Raw genomic sequence first — 26,337 nt, 5'->3', positions numbered from 1 at the left:
CCACCTCGCACCAGCCGTCACCTCTCCAGCATTCTTATTTGTCCCCGCCCATTCGGGCGTCGGTTGGCCAAGTGTCTTCCTTGGCTAAGAGAAGGGTTGGTGCCATCAACTTTGAGCTGCTTGAGGGTGCTGGATAGGAGTGGGGTCAAGCGGGGACACTGGCAGCGGCAACCGTTGAGCTGAGAGGAGTTCCGGGGAGGTCGGTGGGAAGTGGGATTCGGCGTCATGAGCGGTGTAAGCGAGGGAGCCTTTAGGACAGCCTTTCCCAACCAGTGTGCCTCCAGATGTTGTTGGACCACAACTCCCATCAGCCTCAGCCATTGGCAATGCTGGCTTAGGCTGATGGGAGTTGTGGTCCAACAACATCTGGAGGCACACTGGTTGGGAAAAGCTGGTTTAGGACTCACGGACGTGCCTGTGGCCCTGGGAGCCAAAGAATGGCGGGAGCTACCTGGAGGCTTGCCAGGCTGTGGTGTGTAGGGGCCGGCGCTGGCAAGGTGTCTGTGTGAGAGATGCTGCCGACCGGAGAGCAGACGTGGGGCATCGTCCCGGCTGCCACCGAGGCTCTGAGGGCTCCAGCCTTTGTCAGGAAAGAGGAGGATGTGAAGGGGCTGATGTGGATGGAGCTCGGGGTCCTCTCCAGCAAGCCACACTCTCCTGCCAATCAAGTGACGTCACCCAGTGTCATCTGCTAATTTTCATTGCCGCTGCACTGTCGGGTCTTTATTATGCGACTTGCCACAGCTTAATTGTTCATTCTCAGCTCCAAGCGAGGCTTTCCTTGAGAAGCACTTTTGAATTACGCGCCAGAGCGTCCGTTGCTAAGGTAGTTGCTAAGGACGCTCTGGGCTCTCAGAAAGACGTCGCTGCTTCCTCCTTCCTGCATTCAGCACGGCTGGGGAAGGCACTCCTTTTGAATCGCTTTGGTAAGGATTATTTTCTCTGCGTTCTTCCTCGTTACGCATTTTTGCTTAAGAAAAGGAAGCTGTTTATTTCTCTCTGTGTGTTTTTCCTTCTCCAACCGGTAAAAAAGGCTGTTTATTCTCTCTCTCTGTTTTTTCTCTCCTCCAAGCCGGTAAAAAAGGTTGTTTGCTTTGTTTTACTCGGTTACTGATAAAATATTTTATTGGGGGGTTGCTTACTTCATCGTTGTCTGCCTAGTGTGTGATGTCTTGTTTTTAAGTCTGGAGATGCAGGTTTAAAATTGCGGTATGTGTGTGTTTTAAATGTAAGTTTGGAGCTGCAGGTTTAAAATGCTCTCTCTCTGTTTTTTTTAATTATGTAAGTTTGGAACTGCTGGTTTTAAAATGTTCTGTGTATCTGTGTGTGTTTTCCTTGCATTTACGTTTGGAGGTGCAGGTTTAAAAATGTTGTCTGCAGGGTGTTGGGGGGGTATTCTGTTTAAATTTGGAGCTAATGGTTAAAAATGCTCTGTGTGCATTTTGTTTATTTGTATTTATGTTTGAAGCTGTAGGTTTAAATATTTATCTGTTTGTAATTCAACTTTATTTTGGTCCTATCCCCTTAGCTTTTGGGCCCACTCACTTAGCCCACAGAGGGTTGGATAGATAAGAATCTATCAGGCTGAATAACGTGCCCCAACCCTGTTTTAGAGCATCATATATTAGTGAAAGGGGATGAATTGGCCAGCTTGAAAGGAATAGGAGCCCTTTCGTATGTCAGTGCACACTTTCAAACAATATAATGTAAGTCTTGGAATAGAAGTATAATTTCCAAAATGAGAAGTGCTACTGATTGGGATTTCCCAGTCATATTTTTTCTCTCTCCCTGAGAATCTTCACATCTAATCCCAGGGGTATAAGGATGGTTATGGTAATTTAGTGATGTAATCCAAAGCACTGTTCATGTGCACAAGAGCTTAGGTTTGTTCTACAGCTGAGCAAGTTTTTAAAGCATGTCTGGAATGGAACAAAGTGTATTTGGTTGCTATAGGTTGTAAAAATGAGACATTGGGATGATAGCAGTGAAGGGGAGGGTGGGTAGTGAAAAGTACTGGTGGTGTAATTGTGAATTAACTTTGCCCCCCAATGTGTGTTTTGGGTAGGAGCAGTGGGTCAGATCAAGTTTGTGCACACAGCTTTCTTCAGAGGATTGATGTATGAAGTGTATAGTACTTTAGTTTACATTTGCTTGAGATTAATTTGATGGGTATTAGAAAAGAATAGAGAGTATTTTTAATGGGTACTAGGATAGTTTTTAGGACTAGGAAAAACAAATGGCCTAATAAAATATGGATAATACTTAAATCTACTGCTTATTTAAAGGACTGCTTTGGACTACTGAACCATTTGCACTGCATGATCAGTTGTTTCCTATATATCAAACTTTCTTCATGACCCAGCAAGGGATGCTGACAAACATTTTATGTTTTAATAAGCTGTCAATGTTGTGTTATTCTTAGCATGTCATCTGCTGTGTTGTGTGGGTTTGTGTGACATGCAAACAAAAATACACACTGAAAAACATAAAAACCATTTTTTCGGTCATTGCTGTGTGATTACGTGATAAATGTATATGCCTGATATGGCAATAGCTGAGAAAAGGGAATTGCTTAACAATATTAAATATGTCTCTCTCAAAGATGAAAATAATCTAATGGGTAGCGTAAAGCATTTCCTCTTTGTCAGGTTTTTTTATAAACCTTTTGTAATGAAGCTACTATTTTTTAGTAATTAAACATTGTTTATTAGTCTTTTCAAAATCAGTCTTAGTGTATGATCAGTTTCCTCAAGGTTTGTCATCACTTTAACTTTTGCCACTTCCTCCAATATATCTGCTTCTTAGCTGGAAATTTTGCGTGTCACTGATATACCGAATCTGTATTTGTTGAAGGCGTGCTTAGGGGCCATAATAGCACTAGGTCAGCAGTTCTTATATGTTGACTCATCTGCTGTTGGAAGTTTTACAAACAAGGAATGGAGCTCTAAAAGCAAACACACTGACCTATAGAAAAACTAGCTGTATGTTCTAGTTTTACTGCAAATTAAGATGTTACTGTAACATCCTGCAATATTTCTGATGCTTACCACTTGAAGTAAATGAATTTGTTTGACAGGAAACAGGAATCAAGATTCTGATTTAGATAGGTTTAAAAAATATATATTTCAATATATCATTCCTATACTAACAAATAGATTTGTATATACATCCCTTAGGATGTGACAATGCTAATCTGGTCTTATAGATCTCTTTAACTGCCACAACCCAATGCTGTTGCTATCGCAGATTTTGTAAATTTGGCCATTTGTGTGTGTGTGTTCTCCCTTTGGATATTGTGCTTCTAACCTTCAGCAAGTAATCCCAAAAATGTTACATTAACTATGGTTTGTTTACATGCTGTACAGCACAAATGCTGGTGACTTCAAAGGATGAAATGGAGCAGAACCAGATGTTTACATGGCCATTCTAAATGTTTAAGGCAACAAACAGTGTTCTGGATTATACACAGAATTATAATTCTTGAGATCTCATAATGCGACAGATTGTTCCAGAGTCCACTACTGTTAAATTACTTTAATGTTATCTTAGGGCACGACTAGCTAATCATGTATGCTGTTCACTTCCACATGCCTTTTCCAGCTTACATTATTTTTGCTGTCTCCAGCTGGCTTACTTCAGAGAGACTGAAATGGGGATTTCCAAAATGAACACTGTCTGCCTCTTTTGGAAACATGATTGTGTCAGATGGAATTTTTTGTTACAGTCCTCCTGAGTGAGAAGTCTAAGATGTTAAAAAGGTTTGGGGGACAACAAGAATGAAACAATTCTTCATGCTATGTAGTAAATGAAAGCTGCTGCTGAGATGTGTTACTGGGAGGGAATGGCTTATTGCAAAGGAAGTTGCTTCAATTTCTAGACTTAAATCTATTTCATGGTCTTTTGATGAGCCTTGTGATAGAGGAAAATGGGTGAAAATTGTTGGTTTCTACCCATCAGGAGGGTTCAGTTTTGGGTAGTGAATGAGTAGGTTCTCCTTTCTGAACTGCCAAGAGAGATGTTTCCTCCACTAACACTAGGGATGACAGGCAAAGTTTGCACAGTTAATTTGAGCTCATGGCTGGTTTCTGAAAGATGGTGAATAGTAATGTGGGTTGTCTTGCACCTGAAGTCCAAGTGGTCTGCTCTTATATTTATTATTATTAAATTTATATTCTGCCCTTATTCAGTTGTGGGTTTCATAGCATTATTATAGATGAAGAATGGATGGGGACAGCTGGGCAATTAACTCTCTGCTACTGGCAAAAGCTCCGTTTTACTCATTTGCAACAGCTCCATTTTACTCATTTGCAACTTTTTAAAAAGATGCTTTGTTTTTATGAAGTTTTAGATATGTTCTTAGTGTTTTGTTTGTTAGCTGCCCTGGGGTCCCTCTGGAAGGAAGGACAGGATATAATAAATAAATAATAACTTCATAGAGTGTTCAAGGATAGATGCTGAAAACCCTTGAAAGGCTAGCTTGTATCTCAGAATATAAATGTGACAGTTCCTGGATTAGGTAGATTGACATCCAGTTAGAATCATCAGAATGTGACATGAACTCAAAAAATAAAATCGGAAGCTTTTTTTTTTTTAAGCTCTTTATTGGGGGATGATTTATGAGAGATGAAATGGAGCTGCTTTATTCAATTTGGAGTTGCTTGTTGCTTGTAGATGCTGCAGTAGGTTTCGTGTAGCTTTCTGTAAAAATGGGCATCTAGTCATATGGTTTAGTAAATTATTTATTTATTTAATTTGTATCCCGCCCTTCCTCCCAGCAGGAGCCCAGGGCGGCAAACAAAGCACTAAAACACTTTAAAACATCATAAAATACATTAAAACAAAACAGCATTAAAAACATTTTAAAAAACAACTTTTAAAAGGGTTAAAAACATTATTAAAAACATATTAAACAATTCTGACACAGATGCAGACTGGGATAGGTGTCAACTTAAAAGGCTTGTTGAAAGAGGAAAGTCTTCAAAAGTCACCAAAAAGATAACAGAGATGGCGCCTGCCTAATATTCAAAGGGAGGGAATTCCACAGGGTAGGTGCCGCCACACTAAAGGCCCATTTCCTATATTGTGCAGAACGAACCTCCTGATAAGATGGTATCTGCAGGAGGCCCTCACCTGCAGAGCGCAGTGATTGACTGGGTATATAAGGGGTAAGATGGTCTTTCAGGTATCCTGGTCCTGAGCTGTATAGGGCTTTGTATACCAAAACTAGAACCTTGAACTTGGCCCGGTAGCAAATGGGCAGCCAGTGCAATTCTTTTAGCAGCAGGGTGACATGTTGGCGATACCCTGCTCCAGTGAGCAGTCTTGCCACCGCATTTTGCACCAGCTGCAGCTTCCGGACCAACCTCAAGGGCAGCCCCACATAGAGCACATAATGGTAATCCAGCCTAGAGGTTACCAGTGCGTGGACAACAGTGGTCAGGCTAAATTAGAGTGCTACCTTTTTTTCTTTGCCTCTGAGCTGCAAGATGGACAAAAACTTTAAAAGGGCTGTGTCTATCCATCACTTCATGCTAGATGGGGGTGAACAAGTTGAAACTTAATCCATATATGATGTAAGCTGTTCAGACACTTGCCTGAACATATGAAGGTTTTATCTGGATGGGGCAGGGGAGCACACGCTAGCTCTGACCCAATGACTTCAGGCACACAGGCTCCTCTTCAGACCTTCACATGTCTGATTAGACAGGGCTCCCAATTAAAGGGAGGGTTCTAAGCACGTTCAACAGAATACACTTAGAAATCCTCTTCAGACCTTTGCACTGAACGCACAAAGGGCTGAAAAGGGCCTCATACATTCAGGGTTGTTTGTCTTGTGTGTGCACACTTGCCTTTGTCCACAAATAAAGCATTCCCGTGTTCAGGTAAATGCCTTACCATGGCTGGAGGACTGTGAGTTGGGAAGTCAGCTGATTTAGGTAGAAGTTTGCAGTCAGTTGTAGACCACGTTGACAGGGTGTTCATTGGTTACTAGAAGCACCTTTCACCAGCTTAGGCTGGTTCATCAACTGTGACCCTGTCTGGAGAAAGTGAACCTTGCTTCAGTTGCATAATCCTTAGATACATCCAGGCTAGATTACTGTAATGAGCTCTACATGGGGCTGCCTTTTAAAATGGGTTGGAAACTTCAACTGGTGCAGACTGCAGCCATCCAGATGCACACTGGAGTCCAGAGTTAGGAACATGCAACACCTATATTATTTGCCTCGGCTGCCTCTTCATTTCTAGCCCAATTGAACTCTGCTGGCATTGAACTCTAAGCCCTAAATCTGGACCATGTTATTTGAAGAAATTTGTACACTCAGGCTTTACATTTGGCCTCGGATGCCCTGTTTGTAAGCCTGCTATCAAGATCTATTTGACTGGCATTAGAGACAGGACATTTTCAGTGGTAAGTCTACACCTTTAGAGCTCTCTTCCAAGAGACATACCTATGACCTCTTCCTTACCTTTTAAACTGTTTAAAAAAAAACTACGCCAGTGCTGTGCTGCGTTTCACTTTCAACCACTGCTGTTATAGTTTGCTTATATGGAACTTCTGTTTAATGATAATTATTTACTTTATTTTTATTCCACTTCTGAGACAATTATAGTCTCCCAAAGTGGTTCACATCATTTTAAAAAAAAACATCAGGCTTACCTACTTAAAAGACAAGGCATGCAAGGGAAGGGAGTGGAAGAAGAAGGGATAGCAGTTCTTCAAGACCAGAACAAATTGATGAGCTAAGTCTCTTTGTGAAGGCCCTCTTTAAAGTGGGATATTAATATGTAAATAAATCAATATTTGTTGTTTGCTAGGCAGCTATAAACACATAGGACTGCTGTCGGGAAGAAATGTGGCAACTCAACAAGTGGCAATGGGCAGCACTTGTAAGGCCTGCATATGAACTGGTGTGATTTCGTAAAATGATCTAAAGGGAAGTTTAATCATTCTTTCCACAAAGCCACTGCAGCTTCAGTATCTCATTTGTACATACAGGATGTGTGTTCATTATTTTAACATAGAAGCACTAATGTGGAATGTTATCTTATAATCTCACCAGTCCCTAAAACCTAGACATGTAACTCTTTTTAATCCTTAAGAATAATTCTTGTTTTAAGCATAATTCCATGTGGAGGTTTTGAAATCTTTTCTATCGGGGGCTAACCAATATGGTGCCCTCCTATGGGAATTTTAATCCATAATTCCTTGCTGGCTGGAGCTAATGGGAGCTGTAGTACAAAACATCTGGAGGGAACCACGTTGGATACTCCTCTTCTATATGTAAAAAACCCAATCGTTTTCAGTATGGTTCTGATTATCTCTGTTCCCTTTCCATTGCTAACTGTGAACAGATATGTGTCATCTGACATTATGAACTATATTTGACCTGACAAATCCAAGCAATTGTTCTTTACAGCATAAGGTATTTTTGGTCTCTTTTTAGGTGTTTCCAAGTCTCACAGTCTGGCCTGTGTGAGTGATATTCATGAACCATGTTCAATTTCTGTAAAAACAGCCACCAGTTTACAGGCCCCATAGATGTGAAGGTTGCAATTCCTGCCTTAACAGACAGAGTGCTGGCTTAGATTTACCACTTGGCATCATTGCTGGTTAATTCTCAGTACAGTGCTGGAAATTTACAAAGAGACATGTGTCAGCAAATTAGTGACAGAATAAAGAAAAGAGCAGACATATCTTTCTGATTATGGAAAAAATATTTATCAAGTGCTTTCCTAGCTTGAAGTTCTGCCTCTTAAGTTATGAAAATAGCTCTGGAAGAACAGTGAAATGATGGTTGCATTTGAAATCTAAAACAAAGCAGTAGTGAAACTATCAGAGTTCTGTGTGCAAATATAGAAATACAAAAACTGCTTCCTCATAAACAGAGTAAATGTAAAGAATCCTCTGATTTCATCATATCTTGGAAAGGTGCTGAATGCCTTTTGATTGATTGAGAAATAAATCATTTAACTGGATTTTAAGTGCATGTGTAGGCTAACCAACAGTATCAGATTTTATCGTGCATGCAAACATAATAGTTCTCACTGAATGAGATCACAGATCACTCTTTTTTATTTAAAAAAAATCATGAGGCTTTTACTTTCAGTGGCTATCAGCCAAGCAATAAGAATATTCCTTTACACAGAACAATTTATCTTCAAAATGATAACTACATTTGTTGGCACAAGGATACATACTTGGCTTTTATATCTTTTCTGGTTCATTTATCTGCATATCATTAGTTTGGGGCAGAGATAATAGGCTGGTAATTGTGGAACAAGCTATGGCTTTTTCTCAAGTGAAGATGATTGCGTATTTAAGACATTATATGCAAAGTTTTGAGGCATGGAACTTGGTAGTAAACAGTTGAACACAATGGAAGTGAGATTTGAGATTAACAGTGCATGAGTTCAATGGGATTTACTCCCATGTATGTACCTGGGCATATGATTGCTGTCTAAGAGAGTGATCCAAACCTAGCATCCACCAGGATTAGTAAGTGAGTTAGGGTCTTGCAGATTGTGATACGTCATTCCTCATCCCAGCTCAGCTGTACCAAAGTGCCAAAAAAAGGAGTAGGATGTTTGGGTGGAGACTCGCACTGGATCCTGGTTCTGTTCAGCTTTGTTATGTGACCTGGCAGAATTTACACCAGAAAAAACAGTGGCATAAATCTTTTATAGGCTTGTTTTTCCTCTCTTAGGCTTGGGCTGGCTCAGCCAGCAGTAGCCTTGCTCATGAACAGGCTTGATGCCGTCTTAACTTCAGCTGGTGTAAATTATTTTGGCTTCCCATAGTTAGGATTGCTCCAGAGTAAGTGGGTTGTAGAGATTCAAGTTTAACAATAGCTTGATGAGAACAACTTTTAAATCTCAAAAGTATATAGATAAATTGAAAGAACACTACACATGTAAACTTTTCTGTAGATGTTTGTGTCTTTGCATGCTGCAAGGAATTAATATATTCCACATTATGTGAACATAGCAGCTTAATCTCATCTAGCGCTTAGACGCCTTAGAGAGTTCTTGAAGTGATGAAAAATCCAGTTTAAGTTGGATACAATTAATTTAAATGAGGCTTGTGCACAGGGGAGCATTGTTTCAGTAACAGGTATGTGTTGTCAAAGAGTTTAGAAGGACAGGAAATATCTCCAATATTTGGAGACAGATGCTGGCTTCTCTTCACTGTAGTTTATTTTAAGGAAGTAGTACCAGACATCTGAAGCAAAGCCTTTAAACACAGATCTTTTAAAAACCTGCTATATTGAATTAGTCTTTCAGAAATTCTGCAATCTTTTTTTCCCCTGATTGGCCTAGTTGTGGACATATTATTATTCTGAAACACAATTCTTATTGGATTATGATGTTATAGTTATGGCATACTCTGTTTTGTTTAGGCTTAACACAAAGGAGGCTTTCGGGAGTAGTTTCATTTTTGCCTACAAATAAAATGTAATCTGCTATCTTCACACAATAACTGTGCTGCTTCACTCTGGTTCAAATGTGTGTGCATTCTTTCTTGGTGGATTTTTTAAATCCAGAGGGTGGCACAGAAGTACTAGCCACGGGATGACAGAAGAAGAAATTATACTAACAACATTATGTGGCCTGTGTTTCAGCAAGACATAGTTTCCCCCCAGGTTTAGTAACAGTGAAAGAATAAATGGATTCAAAGGCAGTAGAAGCTCTTAAACCAAAACCACAAATGTTTTACTATAAATTAAAGTGTGGTGCAGAAAAACTCATAACCACAAGAAGCCGCTTTAACATACAATATAGACGTCAGCCCTTTGCAACTTGAAAATGTCTGACAGAGTTTAGATGTGTAAATTAAAATTAGTGCAATATATGGTCATCACTTTACTGCTTGTGAGTAAAACAATTTGGACTTCTGTTGCTAACCATTTTCCGCTAATTCACGCTCTCAACTTTTCTACAGAGGTACTATTTCTTTTAAAGGTCATATGCTCTTGTAAAAAGTGTATACTACTCATCTAGATATAAAAACTCAAACTATACAGCTATTAGGAATTGCATGTTTTCAAGTAAATTATTGTCTAGCCTCTGACTCCATCATAGTTTGCTTTTTGTAGCAATGAACTCACCGAAGGGCCTGTTGGAATTGCCAGGAAGTTATAGTAACAGTGTAAACATTTGTATCAAAGAAAAGTTTCAGAAAGGGGGAAAACATGGCTGTTACCTTTAAGAGCAACATTAACACCTCTGTTGTGCTGGCACCAATTTAGGTCTGTGTGATCGTATTGGAAATTATGAGGGCAGATGCTGATGAGTTTTCTAACTTCCCCATGACAGTCGAGTTGTTTACCTGCAGCACAGAATGTACATGCTGTGATGACCATGGTAATGAGCAGTTACACTGGATTTCATACAGCCACAATACCATAAAGAGCCATCGTTGTGCTTTCATTTGGAGAAGAATTTCTAAGGTGTCCAGCAGTGTCTTTTCTGTCCCTTCCTTGCCTTTGAAATCTTTAATGGTCCACTGAAGAACTTGGTATTTTACCTTGAACTCCAACATCGGACTGAATGCAGCAAGAATTCAGTAGAAGTCTTAATTTCCCATGACAGATTCAGTATATTCATACATCTTCTGTGAGCAGCTGAAAAACTATCATGCCTTAAACAAATCTAAATGTGTCCTTGTTTAAATCTATGTGGAATAATACAAATTGCTTGCAAGGTGGTAGTGGTAGATGTGGAGCATTTTCTATTCATTACTCTCTTAAGAATAAATTATCATTTTAGAAACATTGAGGTATATACCATAAATTCAAGGTGCATGTGCACTGTAATTTTTTTAAAGTATCTGATGGAATATGGTGAATTGGACTCAAAATATGTACTAACTTCAGTTAATGTGCTTTCAAATGATTTGCAGTGTAGTGGTTTCTAATATCCAGGGCTTCAAATTTATTAGGTAGGATGACTACTAGTGATTCCAGCATGAGGGAATACCTTGAAAATGTCAGATAAATCCTATATAAAGTAAGCAATATAAGATGTGATTTTGTCATATTTATGCTAGGTGAATTAATTGTTCCATGAAGCTATCATCTATTAACATCCATTTTAACTGTGCAATTACTCAGAAGTAAGCTCAGTTGGGTTCAATGGGACTTACTCCCAGGTAAGTGTGTATTGGATTGCATCCTAATTCTGTTATATTAGCACTTGTGGTGTTCCCAACTATCTGGGTACGTGTATGTTTGTGAGCCCACAGGGAAAAAGGTGAAGGATTGCTCATTTGCAAGTAGTTATGGTGGCTATTTAAAAATGGAACAATGTTTTGTGGGGGTGCATGTCAAATATAATTTATTGCATTTTAAAAGTGTGCTTGCTGGCTGTTCAAAAACAATATCTAGTTTAAAATTTTCTCTTTCCAGGTGATCAAGATGAATCTGGAAAAACTATGCAAACCTGAGCTACTGACACTATTTAGTATTCTTGAAGGGGAACTAGAAGCCAGAGATATTGTCATAGAAGCCTTAAAGGTAATCTATAAATTACTAGGAGAGCTGAAATGCAACAGTACTGCTGCAGATGTTTTCCTCATTTTTCTACCCAAAGATATATTGTTAAGTAGTAATAACTGATTAATTGTTTAACAGTTCCAGCTTTGTTAGAAGTATTGGACCACAGACGCTATGTAGCAGTGTATTCCTTAACATTTCATGTCAAAATAGATAATGGGTACAGACAATTCTATTGTTAGACACCTTGATTATTACAGATGTAAGGATATTGTTTTTAAATCGGAGTTGCTCTCCTTTCATCATAGAAGAATAGTGGAATTTCATGTTCACACTGTCATGTTTCAGCATGTTTCTGTAAAGAGATGGTCTGGTGAACAGCAGCTGTAGTAGTCTCAACAGGCAGGAATAGCAACACAGATACTTCCTCTGGATTCCTAATTAACTTAATTGGCTATTATCAGTCCTCTTCGAAGGCCTCCTCTGCAATACAGATTATCCTGCCTGTGCTATGTTAAAATCTGTTGCTAGAAGGCATATTGGCATTATTTGTTTCTCAATAGGCCCCATCCACCTTGTACTTTTAAGTGTTTGTGTCCAGTTTAATTTATATTCACTCTTTTTTCTTTTGCATTTTCTGTTGGTGATAATGGAATCGAGGCTTGCTTAGTAAATATGCAGTTAAGCAAACATACACAAAGAATAAACACGAATAAACAACCACAGCTCTTTGTTTTAAACAGTAGAGTTGGGTGCAAGGGTAAATTACAAAGTATAACTTGCCGCTTCTTACAGTGACTAGAGCATTTTGTCCACATGCTTAAAAAAAGTATAGTAAATTTGAGCATGTAAACTTTCTCTTCTTCAAATCTATAAACCTTCTGGGCCAGTAGCATCTCAACACAATATTAGCAGGCCAGATATGATTTGAACATCTGTCTAAAATGGTATTGAAACTCTGGTGCAGATAAGTCCTAAGAGTAAACCAGCATCGTTGTGCCAGGGACAAGTGATCTGGCAGTACTAGATGTATTATTCGCTGAGGCTCCTGCATACAGTTTCCTTTTCCCTGTTCTCATTGAACAAGTAGAGTGTTTCAATAGGCACCAGAGATGGGAAGTGCACTGGCTGCCCATCTACTACCGAGCCAGGTTCAAAGTCGTTGAATTAATTTTCCAAGCTCTGAACAATTTAGGAACTGCCTGAACCCTTATATCCCAGCTTGATCACTGAAAACGTTTGCAGGAGTGGTGTTGATCATCCCCAAGTTGGTGAGGCTCAATTAATATTGACATGAAATTGAGCCTTCGGTATTATTAGCCCAGTTCTCTGGAATGCTCTGCCAATAGAGATTCTACAGGTGCCTTCTGTTTTAGCATTTTAAAAACTGCTGAAAACCTCTCTGTTCTGCCAGACTTATGTAGGCAATTAAGAATATGTCTTTTTGCAGTAGTTGACCTTTGCTTTCACTGTATTTTGTAATGGTTTTTACTGTACAATTTTTATTTGTTGAAAACCGCTTTGATGTTTTTGAAATGAAATAGCAGCATACAAATATGTTTATAAATAAATAAGTGTGGACTGCCCCTAAATATGTGAAAGAGGAGCATTTTGTCTCCTCTTTAAGCCAAGCCATTCCAAGCATAATTTCTGAGAAATCACAGATGAAAGCGATGGTGCAGATATAATATAGATAAATATTACTGCTTGTGGTGAAAGGCCTAGTGAAATTGTGTAGCTGTCAATCATATGAGGTCATTTCTCTAACTTCTATTCAATCTGCTGATTCCTGGTTTTATCTTAGAGTTGTGTCCTTTTTAAGCCAAGTTTTGTAGAGTGCTTAATGTCATGAAAGATACCTGAAACCCTTCATTTTATTGTGTAGGGAGCACACCATTCCAAATGACAATAATTTGCCTTTTGTTTTGACTGGAGGGAAGTTATTTGAAAGTACTTTCTAAAATATCATATAGTTCATCGTGTGTACCTCCCCCTTCTATTTCTATTAGAAAAATTCCTCTTGGGTGTTGACTTACTGCATTAAGTGAGCATGCACAAAGACAGTATTTACTTTGTTGGTTTTTGCCAGACTGCTTAGAGCTGGTCCCCTGAAGTCTTGTTTTAAAGGTGTGTCTGAACCCTAAGTTACCCTGTGAGGAGAAAAACTAAATGGCAGAGGAAATGGAATTGGCAGGTATAATTAACTAAATGTAACTAGCAGTAGATATTACTTGGTGTTGGCCTTCTTTTAAAAAAAATTCTGAGTGCAGTTCCTGGAGCTGTTGATGGCTACTAGAAGTGTGTGAACAAGACACAAAGTTTCTAAATCTTGTCCTAAGCTACAAAATAAAAATGTCTCTGATCTCTCTTTATGGGTGCAATGCCCCCACTGGAGGAGTCCGAGGAGGACCTAGTACTGTACATCCTGAAGGAAGCCATATAAAGGAACAGGTGTCAGGCAGCAGCAAGGCCAAACCAGGACTGACAAGCCTTGGGATATCCGAGTTGCCACCATCCCCTATAGAGAACCAGGGCTCAGGGACCAAAGCTGACCTACCTTCAAGCCTAAGAGAGTGCCAGTGCCTGAAAGTGTAGGACCAGGCGGCAGCCAGGCACCAGAGTGCCTGTCTGAAAGCCAAGACCTCCTCGAGAGCTGCTTCCTCATGAGTAGACCCAACTCTGCAGTAGCTTTGATAACCAACAGCTGTACCTAGGGTAGAACTTAGAAGGCTCACACAAAAATGCTAATAAATGCATTGGATAAAAGCCTTCAGTCCCTTGGAAAAGTTTCTAGAACAATTTTTGTACTCCAGCTTCTCGACCTACTGTGCTTCCTTGCTGTGAACCTGGCTTCCCTGTGTGTATGACCTTGGCTTCTTACTGGACTTTGCCTCTCTTGTGGATTCCCCCCCACACACACACACACACCCAAAAAAACATTAACCTTGGACTGCTGTCTGGACCACCCTGTAAGTAGACTCTGACCCCTGGTATCCTTCTCCCTAAAGCATGACAATAGGTATATACGTTGGTATCTGTTGGTAATAACTCCCTTTCCCATTGACTATTTCGTACAATAAATATATGTCCCTATATTTTGGGGCTAATGTCAGCCGGGAGAGAGAAATGAGTATCTTTTTAAGTAATGATGTCACTTATGGATATAATGGGCTTGGATTCTGATGACTGAGCACACAGATTACCTTTGTATATCCTATTAGTATCTCCCACTGTAGGTTATATGAATAGACCTATGGTCCATAAGAACATAAGAAGAGCCTGCTGGATCAGGCCAGTGGCCCATCTAGTCCAGCATCCTGTTCTCACAGTGGCCAACCAGGTGCCTGGGGGAAGCCCGCAAGCAGGACCCGAGTGCAAGAACACTCTCCCCTCCTGAGGCTTCCGGCAACTGGTTTTCAGAAGCATGCTGCCTCTGACTAGGGTGGCACAGCACAGCCATCACGGCTGGTAGCCATTGATAGCCCTGTCCTCCATGAATTTGTCTAATCTTCTTTTAAAGCCGTCCAAGCTGGTGGCCATTACAAGCTGGTGGCCATTACTGCATCTTGTGGGAGCAAATTCCATAGTTTAACTATGCGCTGGGTAAGTCCAGAAGGACTTACCCAGACAAAGGCAGAATCTCTAATGATGACAGAAATGGCTTAGTGTTTTCTAAAATTTATAGTGGCAGCCATGTCTCAAAACATACTGGGGCCTTCCTTTTGGCTGAGGCTATTCCAGAGCTTGGAAAAGTTACTTTTTTGAACTATAACTCCCATCAACCCAATCCAGTGGCCATGCTGGCTGGGGCTGATGGGAGTTGTAGTTCAAAAAAGTAACTTTTCCAAGCTCTGGATTACATATACCCACCCATGACCTAGCTTAGTCAGGAGGTGACCAGGTATTTTAGACTGGGAAAATTAGATTATCTGCCGCTCACTCTTTCCTGGATCTCTGGGCCCATCTTTTCCACATCAGCTAGCTTGTTCTAGGGATCTAGTTTGCAGAACATTTTTTTGCTGCATCTTCCATGGCTGCTAGGCTGTCACATCCTGGGTTCTTCTGAGGCTTAGCAGCTTGAACTTCCTGCCTGCCAGCTTCATGGAATCTGTAAACACAAACCCATCTGGGGAAGCAAGTTAGTGAACGAAGGAAGAAGTCTTTTCTCCACTGCCTTTCCCTCCACCTGCTGTGAATTATTGCAGGTTTCCCACTTGTCTGTACTGGAATTAATTAGAAGGTGTTTTAAAGAGTGGCTTGATCACTTGTCATTGCCACAGCAAACTATACGAGGTATCACATCAAATCACAGATCTGCAGAAGAAATTATCTTCTGCAAAAAATCTCACAAACTTGAAAAGAAAGATAACAAGATTCCATCTTTGAAACCTGCTGAGTTATTTATTGCTTGTAAGTGCTTTGGTTTCTCTTTCTTCTGTCCCCAGTGCACACACCACCACCTTCATTGGCAGAGATACTGGGATGCCACAGCATCATAAATCTTTGAGGTGCTTAGCAGTTAAAACTGTCAGCATATGAAGCCTAGAAACAGATGGGGCTGCATGCTGTTGAGGGGAAGGGATACAGAGAAACATGGAAACATTACCAATGCAGAAGTGATCAACCGACTGAGGAAGAGGGAATGGTCTAGTGCACCTTCTTCCCCAGGCTCCATTCTGTGCCTTTTCCACTTTAATGTATGTCACTGATGTTCTAATACCCTGTGTAGAGAATTGAAAAGACCTGAGTTGACTCCTCATCTTGTTCAAAATGGAACAAGAAGGGAGATAAGCCATTCTCCTTTCCTGTTCTTCAAAGTGGGAAGAGAAGGGTCAGATGCTTAGTGCCAATCTTGCTCTGGGTATGAAAGCTAAGTACATGTGTGAGTGCACACTTTTCTTTTAGCATTATTAAATGGATTTCAATTCAATCTTAGCTCTTTTCTCTTGGGAGAGATTCTGAATTAGATTCCAGTGTTCTTATTTTTGTGTGTGCTACAGATCAGAAGGAAGAGTACAGAAGTTTTTCTAGCAACTTTCCCAAGAAACTGAAGGCTTTTATCCAGGACCCTTCATTTCAGATGAATGTGTGCAGTCCTTCCACAATGGACAGTGATTTCTGAGTCTGTCTGCATTCTCCATCTTAAAATAAGACCCTTTATTCCTGTTTTAGTCCTTTTTAATTACCATATTCTTATTAACTTTTCTGAGGAATGGATCCAATATCTAAGAAACTTTATTAAAATGTTATCCAGTATATGCAAGTCAAAGCCAGAGTCTGGTAAGTCACATGTACTTGAGCTTCCCATTTGCTGGCTATGGAGAAGGTACAACTATGAGGAAACCCATGTGCTTAATCACTTTCAAAATCTATGCCAAGATACTATTTCTAGTCACAAATGACACTGGCTTATATTCTTCCGCCTCCCCCCAAAAAAACCTGTGAAAGGGTACTTGAGCAAGCAGGATTTCCCACCCCCATCGCTGTAGCCCTCAGCGCCCCCTGAAAAGTATCTCCTGAGGGTGTTACTGTTTTGTATAAATTGCTGATCCATCTTTACAAATTAAGCAACAACTACCATTCTAATACGTCAGGATAGCGGATATAACATTTTATACCAACTTATGTATAGGGGAGAGCCAGTGTGGTGTAGTGGTTGAGGTATTGGACTATGACCTGGGAGACCAGGATTCGAATCCCCACACAGCCATGAAGCTCACTGGGTGACCTTGGGCCAGTCACTGCCTCTCAGAGGAAGGCAATGGTAAACCCCCTCTGAATACCACTTACCGTGAAAGCCCTATTCATAGGGTTGCCATAAGTCGGAATCGACTTGAAGGCAGTCCATTTCAATTTTATATATAGGGATATGCATCAATGCCAGCTAAGAACAAAAGGGTTTGTCCACCTGCACTAACTTGTGTATGTCACAGAACAGCTTGAGCAGTAAGTTGGGCGAACTGCTTTCTCAAGTGGCTAACTGCAATATATTGAGTAATTGTTGAGCTGAGTTGGAGCACATCTGGGAAAAACTGCTTGGTTTTACTTCATCTTTGTGATTTAATTCCTGCATCATTACACATTTATTTCTACATGAATTTAATTAGTGTTTATCTAAATAATGAAGGATTTGTGAAGAAATGAAGTGTCTGTTACAAGCAAAACAAGCTGCCTATGTTCGAAAGATGTAAGTTCTAAGGAAATGAACAGAAATGAAATGAAATAGTATACACTTGGATAGCTGAGCTGTTTATTGATGATACAGGAAATCTGAAAACTGAAGGGTGCTTTTTAAGGCCTTTAACCCTTAAAAAGCAATCTTTGCTGTGTAACAGACTATCTGCCCTTGAACTTTAGATGTAAATGTATTGAAATAAAATCTTAAAATTAATTAAGCATTTATAGACCATAGATTGCCCAGGTGTGTGTGATTTTCTTTCTAGAAATTAGGATGAGTGTTTGTCATGACTGGAAGTACATACTGGGATAGTATGGAATCATTACTCACAGAAGAGGGGTGACAATATTAAGCTACTGATTCTTGAAAGCTGGACAGGATTTGAACAGCAAAAGATATTGGTGCAAGGAGTGTAAAAATTAGTCAGTTTCTTCAAAAAATCTTACTCAGCAAGGGATGTTAGGCCCAGTCTGCACTATACATACTATACATTTAAAGCAGTATCACACCACTTGAAATAGTCATTGAAATGGCTTCCCCCAAAGAATTCTGGAAATTGTAGTTTATTACAGGTACTGACAATTGTTAGGAGACCCCTATTCCCCTCATATATCAACAGTTCCTAGAGGGATTTAACAATCAATCCCTCTTCCCAGGAACCTCTGGGAACTGTAGCTCTGTGAGGTGAATAGGGGGGTCACCCAACAACCCTAACATGTTCACATTAGTGTTTAAAGCCCTAAATGACTTGGGTCCCAAATATCTGAAAGACCGCCTTCTTCCCTACAGACCCTTTCGGGTGTTGAGATCAGCAGAGGGGGCCCTTTTGGTAGTTCCGCCACCTTCGGAAGTTCAGGGGGTTGGTTTGGGAGGGGGCATTCTCTGTGGCATTGCCTAAGCTGTGGAACTCCTTCCCCACTGAGGTGCATCTGGTGACTTCATTATACAACTTTCAGCAAATGCTAAAGACGCACCTCTTTACCCTGCCCTTTGACACCTGACATGTATATTTTTAGGACCCATCCTGTTTTAATTATGTGTTTACAATTGTTGTAATCCACCCTGGGAGCTTTGGGTGAAGGGTGGGTGGTGATTAATAATAATAATAATAAATAATAATAATACCATTCCCAGGATTCTCTGGAGGAAACCCTGACTGTTAAAGTGATATCATAATGCTTTGAATGTATAGTGCAGATGGGGTCCTAATGCTAAAATCAGTTAAGGTCATGCAAGGTATTGGCTGAAATTGTAGTTCACTTTTGGCTAGTAGAAAAATACTGCAAAGAAAACCAAAGGATGCTGAAATGAATAAGTGTGGCATTGAAACTCAAGCCATTGGACTAAATGTGGGTCTACAGATTTAGGCTTGGCTTATGGCCAACAATTATTTGTGGTTACCATTAACCCCTTCTGTCCCCTAAGACACTGGGCATGCACAAGACTCAAGAGAGAAGGGTTCTTTTTCTCCACTTCATGCCGAGCTTTGAAGAAGGAAAAAGCTGTATAAGTCCCCCTTGCTACTCTTCCTTTCACTCCTGCAAACTAACTGTGTGAATGCAATTAAGCTTGTTTGTTGTTGCGTAAACAAACATAGGGGCAGGAGGGCAGTTTAGCTCTCAGTCCCTGCCATGGTTCCAACAAAAAAGATCTGTGAAGCTTCCGTTTGTATTTCAAGAGAAGCTTCCATTGGCTTCAGTATCACTGATCAAAGATGGGAGTAATCTTCTAATATACAGCTAGAGGGAGGGGAGGGGCTTAATTGTAACTGCTCAGAATTTGTCATGGGAGCCAGAAACCTTCAGAGCAGATCTGTAGTAAGCAGTACAAATATGAAATGTAAAAATATTTTCTACTACTAAAGGTTCCATTTACATGGGTAGAAGGTTCATGGTAAGCTATAAGTCATTGGGTGCAAACTTCATTCTATAGAGATGGTAAAGTGTAGACAAAGTGCCTTGCCAATTCCTGTATATAAAGCAGATAGATCAGGCTTTGTCCACTTCACTGAGATTATGGCATGATTCAACAAATAAACCTTGTGTATCTGTGTTGCTTTTAATACACTGGTAACTGCTTCCTTATAAACCATTATGATACAGAACAACATTCAGATCTGGAGCTTCTGTGGACTAGAGATAAGAGGCTCAGTCTTCTATCATGTTTCTGGCTGATAGATTACTTTCTTGCATTAATCTGGTCTCATTTTCTCTTTACCCCCATGTTATGACCTCATCTCGTGTTTATTTTCAAACAGCTGTCTGTCTCTAGGAGTAAAAACTAGGAATAAGGAAGTTAAAGACTGCATAGTAAGCTATTTAAAGAAGATGACATTTTCTGTATTCTAGAAGAGGCACTTCTGCATAAATGAGAGCGGCTTGAGAATTGTCAGATCTGATAGTACAGTGAAGCCAGGAGCTTAAATAGCTTATATGGTGTGAAAATGGGAAAAGAAAAACAGTGGGTGGTAGAGCTCTATCGCTTTGCTTCAAAAATACTAATTGTAACAAAACATGTTTTGTTTTTCAACAGATCTAGAGGTTGTGTTGTGAGTCAGGATAAAATATTCTGTTAAGCTCTGTAAAAAGAACGTCCAAGAAAGATAAAAAGGGCTGTGGGAAGTATTCTTCTAAGGCAGTATGAAAATTATCCAAACTACAGTTTCTTCCTTTCAAGGTGTAACTTGTTTCATGCAGTGAACATCTCCTCATTCCATGCTAGCAAAGCACTTTGTACTCAATGGCATCCTTCCATGTCTTTGTACTTGCTCATTACTTCATGTTTCCATCAAGTTGTCCTTTCATCACTGGGGAAAAATAGTATTAGAGCTAATGCTGGAGGCGTAAGCAGTCATCTTCTAAGAAGATATTCCCTAGAGTAAAGGAAGCAAGTTTTCAAAGCAATTGACTCCCTCTCTTTAGATGTATTCCTTTTTTCATGAAAACTAAGAATGACCTTTTACACTCATCCATAGTGAACACAGTTTACTTTGTAGTGTGGGCACAAGGAGTTGGGAAGGTTTTGGTTTTAGATTAACTGCCATTTGCCCAGAGCTTGGAAGTAACTAGTTACAAGTAATGAATTACTTGTAATTCATTACTTTTTTGAGTAACGAGTGGGTAATTCCTTTACATTTTGATTGTAATAGAACTAGGAGTAATTTTACTACTTTTGTAGAGTAATTGTAACGTTTCCAGAATTACTTTGGGGCATTACTTGGGGGGGAGCAGGGGAAGTCTTCTGCTCCTCTGATTTGTGGATGAAAATCATGTGCCTCAAACTGGGCTTCTGTGCAGTGTCGCTCTTTCCTCGTGCTCTGTGGATGGGTAGGAGGTGACAAGGGAGGAGGCAGAGAGTGAGACGGGGTGGAGTGGAGAAAACAATTATTTAAAAAAACAGATAGTGGTGGTGAAGAATGGAGTGGAGGGAAAAGGATCCGGAGGTCAAGAACATGGATAAAGGAGGAGAAGGAGGCAGCAGCAGAATGGAGATAAAGAACTGTGGAGGTGAAAGATGACTCGTGTGTGTGTGTGTGTGTGTGTGTGTGTGTGTGTGTGTGTGTGTGTGTGTGTGTGTGTGTGTGTGTGTGTGTGTGTGTGTGTGTGTGTGTGTGTGTGTGTGTGTGTGTGTGTGTGTGTGTGTGTGTGTGTGTGTGTGTGTGTGTGTGTGTGTGTGTGTGTGTGTGTGTGTGTGTGTGTGTGTGTGTGTGTGTGTGTGTGTGTGTGTGTGTGTGTGTGTGTGTGTGTGTGTGTGTGTGTGTGTGTGTGTGTGTGTGTGTGTGTGTGTGTGTGTGTGTGTGTGTGTGTGTGTGTGTGTGTGTGTGTGTGAGAGAGAGAGAGAGAGAGAGAGAGAGAGAGAGAGAGAGAGAGAGAGAGAGAGAGAACGAGAGAGAGAGAGAGAACTGTGTTTGCACATGGCACACGAAGTGGCCTCCACCACCCTCTCTGGCTACTGTGCCGCATTTGCAGTATTTTAACTTTTTTGCATCTCAGGGGAAAATGTTTGCTTGAGTGAATGTCCCTTAGTTGGTGGCAGGGCAGGGTCTGGGAGGTGGTTAAGAGACAGAGATTATGCTGGCTGGGTGAGTGGGGGGGTTGCACTTTGTTTGACATGCAAAGATCTGAGTACTGGCCTCAGCCTCCCTCCCCACCACCCTTACCAGCGGAGCATTGCTATCTTATGAATACAAATAATTATTCTACTACCTCTGTATGTGTTTGTTTATTTTTAATGTTGTTTTAGGCTACTTAGATGTGCAGCAGCCAAGGCCAGCACCTTGTAGGCATTTTTTAAAGTAACTGAAATGTAATTGTAGTGATTACTTTCGAGGAAAAGTAAAGTAATCAGTTACTTTCAGAGCAATTGTAATTGTAATGGTAATTACTACTATTTTGGGCCATGTAACTGTAATTTATTAGTTTTTAAAAGTAATCTTCCAAGCTCTGCATTTGCCATGTCATCCAAGGCTGGACAAACTGGTTGCCTTGTGAGCATAGTTTCATGTCTGTACAGTGACATGCTGGGAAATGCCTTTAGAGCCTATTAAATCAAAATGTGTATGATCATTCCTTTTTAAAACAACAATTTCTTCTCAAATAAGTTTACATCTCATGATCTGGTCTGTTCTCCTAATCTTACCAGGCTTTAAAGATATAGACAAATTCCTTATAGACAAATTACTCCAGTGGTGTTTTTTTAAACTAGTGGCAGACCAGGAATCAAATAGCTTTTTGTCATCAAGAGTTGTTCCATTTCTGGACAAACTTAAAACTGAATGCACGTACAGATAGTAATTTCTGCTTCCCACTGGTTTCAGGAGAGTGGCTATTCACAAGTTTATATTTGTATCTTTGTATTTTGAGATTGCTTTTAAAGGTTTATATAAAAACACAGCTGCGCTGTTGGTTGGTTTGAGAAAATATATTCTTAGATCCTGTCCAAAATGCATACAAGCTAGGAAGTCTCTTCAGAATCTCAACCAAAATGTTAACTTAAATATTTATTTTATTTTTATTTTATTACATTTATATCCCACCTGTTAGACTGTCATGATGCATGTGATTCCTACCCAGTCACCCATCTAGACACTGACCCAGGCCTACTTTGCTTCAGCAAGGTGGTGGTTTCAGGGACCTTCAGACCATGTCCTGGGACACTCTGGAATAATTTCTGGTTAATAGTGGCTCATTCTGTGCTACCTCCCACCTCTTTCAGCAAGGAAAATAGCTCCTGAAACAATATGTTACAGATTGTACAGGGGACATTATTGCCTTCTATAATACTAATAGTTAGCTTGCTTTTCCTGCACTTTTGACAGCTGTATGTTATTTAACAGCAGAGCTATTGTTTTATACAGCTACTGTTTAAAATTAAAGTCTTTATTGATGCTGAAAGGGCTACTGTACTTAATTGGTATGGCTAAAACATGTGTTTGTGTCCATAAATATCCCCCAATGTGTAGCGCACATGCAAACACAGCCATCAGTTGATAAGCTACATTGTTAGTCTTGTAGAAGACAAATTTGTTCTGGCAGAAGATCTATTTTTTTTACATCATAGCTTTTCTTCCTGTGACTCTCAAAGTGCTTTGCGAACAATAAACATTACCAATTAGGAATAGTTTTGCTTAAATGATTTGCTCTTGCTATTTGGTGGTAGAAGAAAAAGTTGCAGCCTCGTTTCTGTTCTTTTTGTTTCTTTAATTCAATCTCTGGTCAATATGACAAAATGACTCCTAAATAAATACATATTTCTGAATATTCAACATCTTCTAAGATTGCAGTCCTTCTGCAAAGTACCCTGTTCTCTTAAGAAAACTGCCTTGAGTTCTGATGTTTTGAAAGTAGAGTAGAAACCACGTATGAAATTTTCACTGCAGGCGGTATTTGATAACTGTCGCCTAGAGAGGACGAAAGACAGGGTTACATCCTCAGGAAGCCATGATGACAAGAATTCTAGACATTTACTCTTCAAAATTGAGAATTGTTATGCTGTACTGTTAAGTGCATTGCACTCTGGAGTAGGAAAAGTGCAAAGACACTTCTTACCTGACAGCAAGTAAATAATACAGCCTCTGTTGGCAACATTGAATCATTTATAAATATAGTTGTATTGTTCTGTAGTTATCTTGGTGTACTCTTCATTTTGAGTTCCCTATATATATTTCAGTATGTTGTCTACTTATTCTTCTTCCTATTTCCTTTTGAATGTTTACAGTAATCCTTCTAAGCAACAGGAAAACGTGACCATTTCCAAAGGTATTACTGACTGCTTCCCCTGCCCTAAATCCTGTTTTGTGTATTTTTTTTCTAATGCAAATAACTTCTGTTCTTGATCAGACTTAAAAATATGGAGGAGGGAGAGAATATTTCACAGATCCACTCATCAAGGATGAGAGTCACTGCAGAGTACACCACAGTGAACACCAGAGAGAGATAGAGTTCTTTGGCATGCACAGAGGCCCTGGGAGGAGGAAAGGTCAGTAGTGACCACAGATTTATGACTGGCTAGTGAACTCCTATAAAACAAAATATGAAATGGGGTTAATGATCTGCCTACATAATTAGATTAAGATGGCTCACCTTTCCTGTCAAGTTATGGGATTGTTGGTTTTTGAAGTGAATGGTTATTGTGTCTCTATGTATGTTTTCCCCTCTGGGGCCATTAGCAACCTGGGGGCAAGACGAAGATATGCACTGTGGGGGGAAAACATTCCATACTGCAGCCCTGATCCAAATATTTTTCCCCTCCCCGGTTTATGGTTCTCCCACACAGCAGGTGCTTTAGCCCTCAGTTAGCCTGCTTTGCATCCCTTTCTTTTTTTAATGACTGTGGGATGGCATTTTTAGACTCTAGGCAAAACTGTGAAGTAGGTTAGATTGAGAGATAATAATTTTCTCAAGACAACCTGGTTGCATGTTCAAATGGGCATTTGAACTTTGGTTTTCCATTTCAAAACCTAGCACTTCAGCCACTACAGCACTGTCCTTTCAGAAACCTGTAAGGATGCACAATAAACACTTGTTAAATAAAACCTACAATCAAGATCACTTAATCCCCCTGGACCAGCTTAGGAAAAACATGCCAAACATGGGTTTAAGATGGCTACCAATTAAAACATATTCTTAAAGACCCATATGTCCGGGCTTATGCCACTCACCCACTTACCAGCTTTGAAAATCCATTGCTCAGGATGGGTCACAGAGGCAAAGGGGTAGTTTCTGTATTTTATAATATACTACTGGACATCCAAATGAGTCACCTCAGCCATCTTAAAACCCAATGGGCACAAGATTTTAGTTTTGATATGGACGTGGACTGGAACAATGTTTGTTTGTTTAAATATAACAAAACCGTCTCAGCTGCTCACACTGAAATTAATGTTTAAATTTTACATAGATGGTATTTAACACCAACCCACTTGTCCTTTATATGGGGCAAGTCTATATATGTTAAGTCTGTTATGTTGGTACAGCTGTTCCATCAAAGGCACATATTTCCATCTCTGGTGGACTTGGGATTTGGTGTGTAGGGAACTTAAAAATATTAAATGAAAATGTAGCATGCACTCCAGAGTTATTCATTTTCTCTTTATCTAAACCTAGATCTCCAAATTATTGATGGTGGCCCATCAAACAATCATGCAATGATGGAAACTACTAGAAGAACTGGATCTGTCTATATGGTATAAAGTATATGGAATTTGGCATTATTGGACACAATTATTTACAATCTTTGTTTTTGCAAGGCAGGACTAAACTGGATGCATTTGTTGCTCTCTGGTGGTTGTTGATTGATTATGTGGCTAATCATGATTTACATGATCAGCTCCCACCAGGGGCTAGATCTATTTGGTTTTCTTAATTTCTCACAAGCCAATGCATATTCCATGTTACCTTATATCATTTCATATTGTTTATCAGTTCAATCTGTATGATATTATTTTAATTTTTTATGATAATAGAAAATTAAGCTATTCCGTATCCTCATTGGATCCTGGGGTTTTGTTGATGTTTCTGTATATTTTTTATTTTTTGTTATTTATATAATAAATAAAAGCAATAAAATAAAATAATACCTTCACTAAGTTATGAAATCTCAGTGTCTTTGCACAGCCAACAAATCTCAAAATAGTTGATTCTGTCAAATTTCTGCATTTTTGGCAGTTAGGAATAGAAGTTGATGATACAGATAGAGTGTATTCTGTGGCCTAAGTAAGATCCAGTAAGAGGCGTCTTTAACTACATTCTGCAGATTGCAGCTGCTTAAAACATTCTCTCCAAATCATGTATGTATAAGACATGAATGGTGTACTGCTTTCACTTGCCTTCAGAAAAGTAGCTGTTTTTGTCTGTATTATTCTCCTCCTCCTCCTCCTCCTCCTCCTCCTCCTCTGTATTCTTATTTGAGAGTAATCCCACCAAATCCAGTGGGGCATGCTTCAGAGTAGTTGTGCGTAGGACTGGGAATTCTAATCTGAGGTAGCCATGGTGAAAATTGAAGCAGGGCAGAATTTATTCCAGATTAGTTAATTCAGATTACTTTTGTCTCTCAGTTTATCATCAGCTCTGGCTCTGCCCACCAGTGGCATGTGGCCCTTGAGCGGAAAAAAAAAAGCCCACTCCTTGCTTTTAAAGCATCTGTCTTGTATAAGTGACAAGAGATTTT

At 39.8% G+C, this 26,337-nt stretch overlaps 1 protein-coding gene across 7 annotated transcripts in view; it reads left to right on the top strand.

The window, feature by feature from the left end:
* Positions 1–892: 892 nt before the first annotated feature.
* CTTNBP2NL (CTTNBP2 N-terminal like) overlaps positions 893–26,337 on the top strand; it is a 36,636-nt gene continuing 11,191 nt past the window's right edge. Inside the window, exons 1-3 of one of the 7 annotated variants that reach the window (XM_061632012.1) lie at positions 903–926; positions 11,048–11,149; positions 11,406–11,513. In XM_061632012.1, the coding sequence (XP_061487996.1) occupies positions 11,415–11,513 (99 nt within the window). In that variant the 5' untranslated portion in view covers positions 903–926; positions 11,048–11,149; positions 11,406–11,414. Of the gene's footprint in view, positions 927–959; positions 1,085–10,314; positions 10,363–11,047; positions 11,150–11,405; positions 11,514–26,337 lie in introns of those variants that run through there. The other 6 variants (XM_061632011.1, XM_061632013.1, XM_061632014.1 and 3 more) reach the window with 6 other exon arrangements.

Source organism: Rhineura floridana, chromosome 6, assembly GCF_030035675.1.
Source record: "Rhineura floridana isolate rRhiFlo1 chromosome 6, rRhiFlo1.hap2, whole genome shotgun sequence".
In the NCBI taxonomy this organism is placed as follows: domain Eukaryota; kingdom Metazoa; phylum Chordata; class Lepidosauria; order Squamata; family Rhineuridae; genus Rhineura; species Rhineura floridana.
This window is presented reverse-complemented; position numbering and strand designations above follow the sequence as displayed.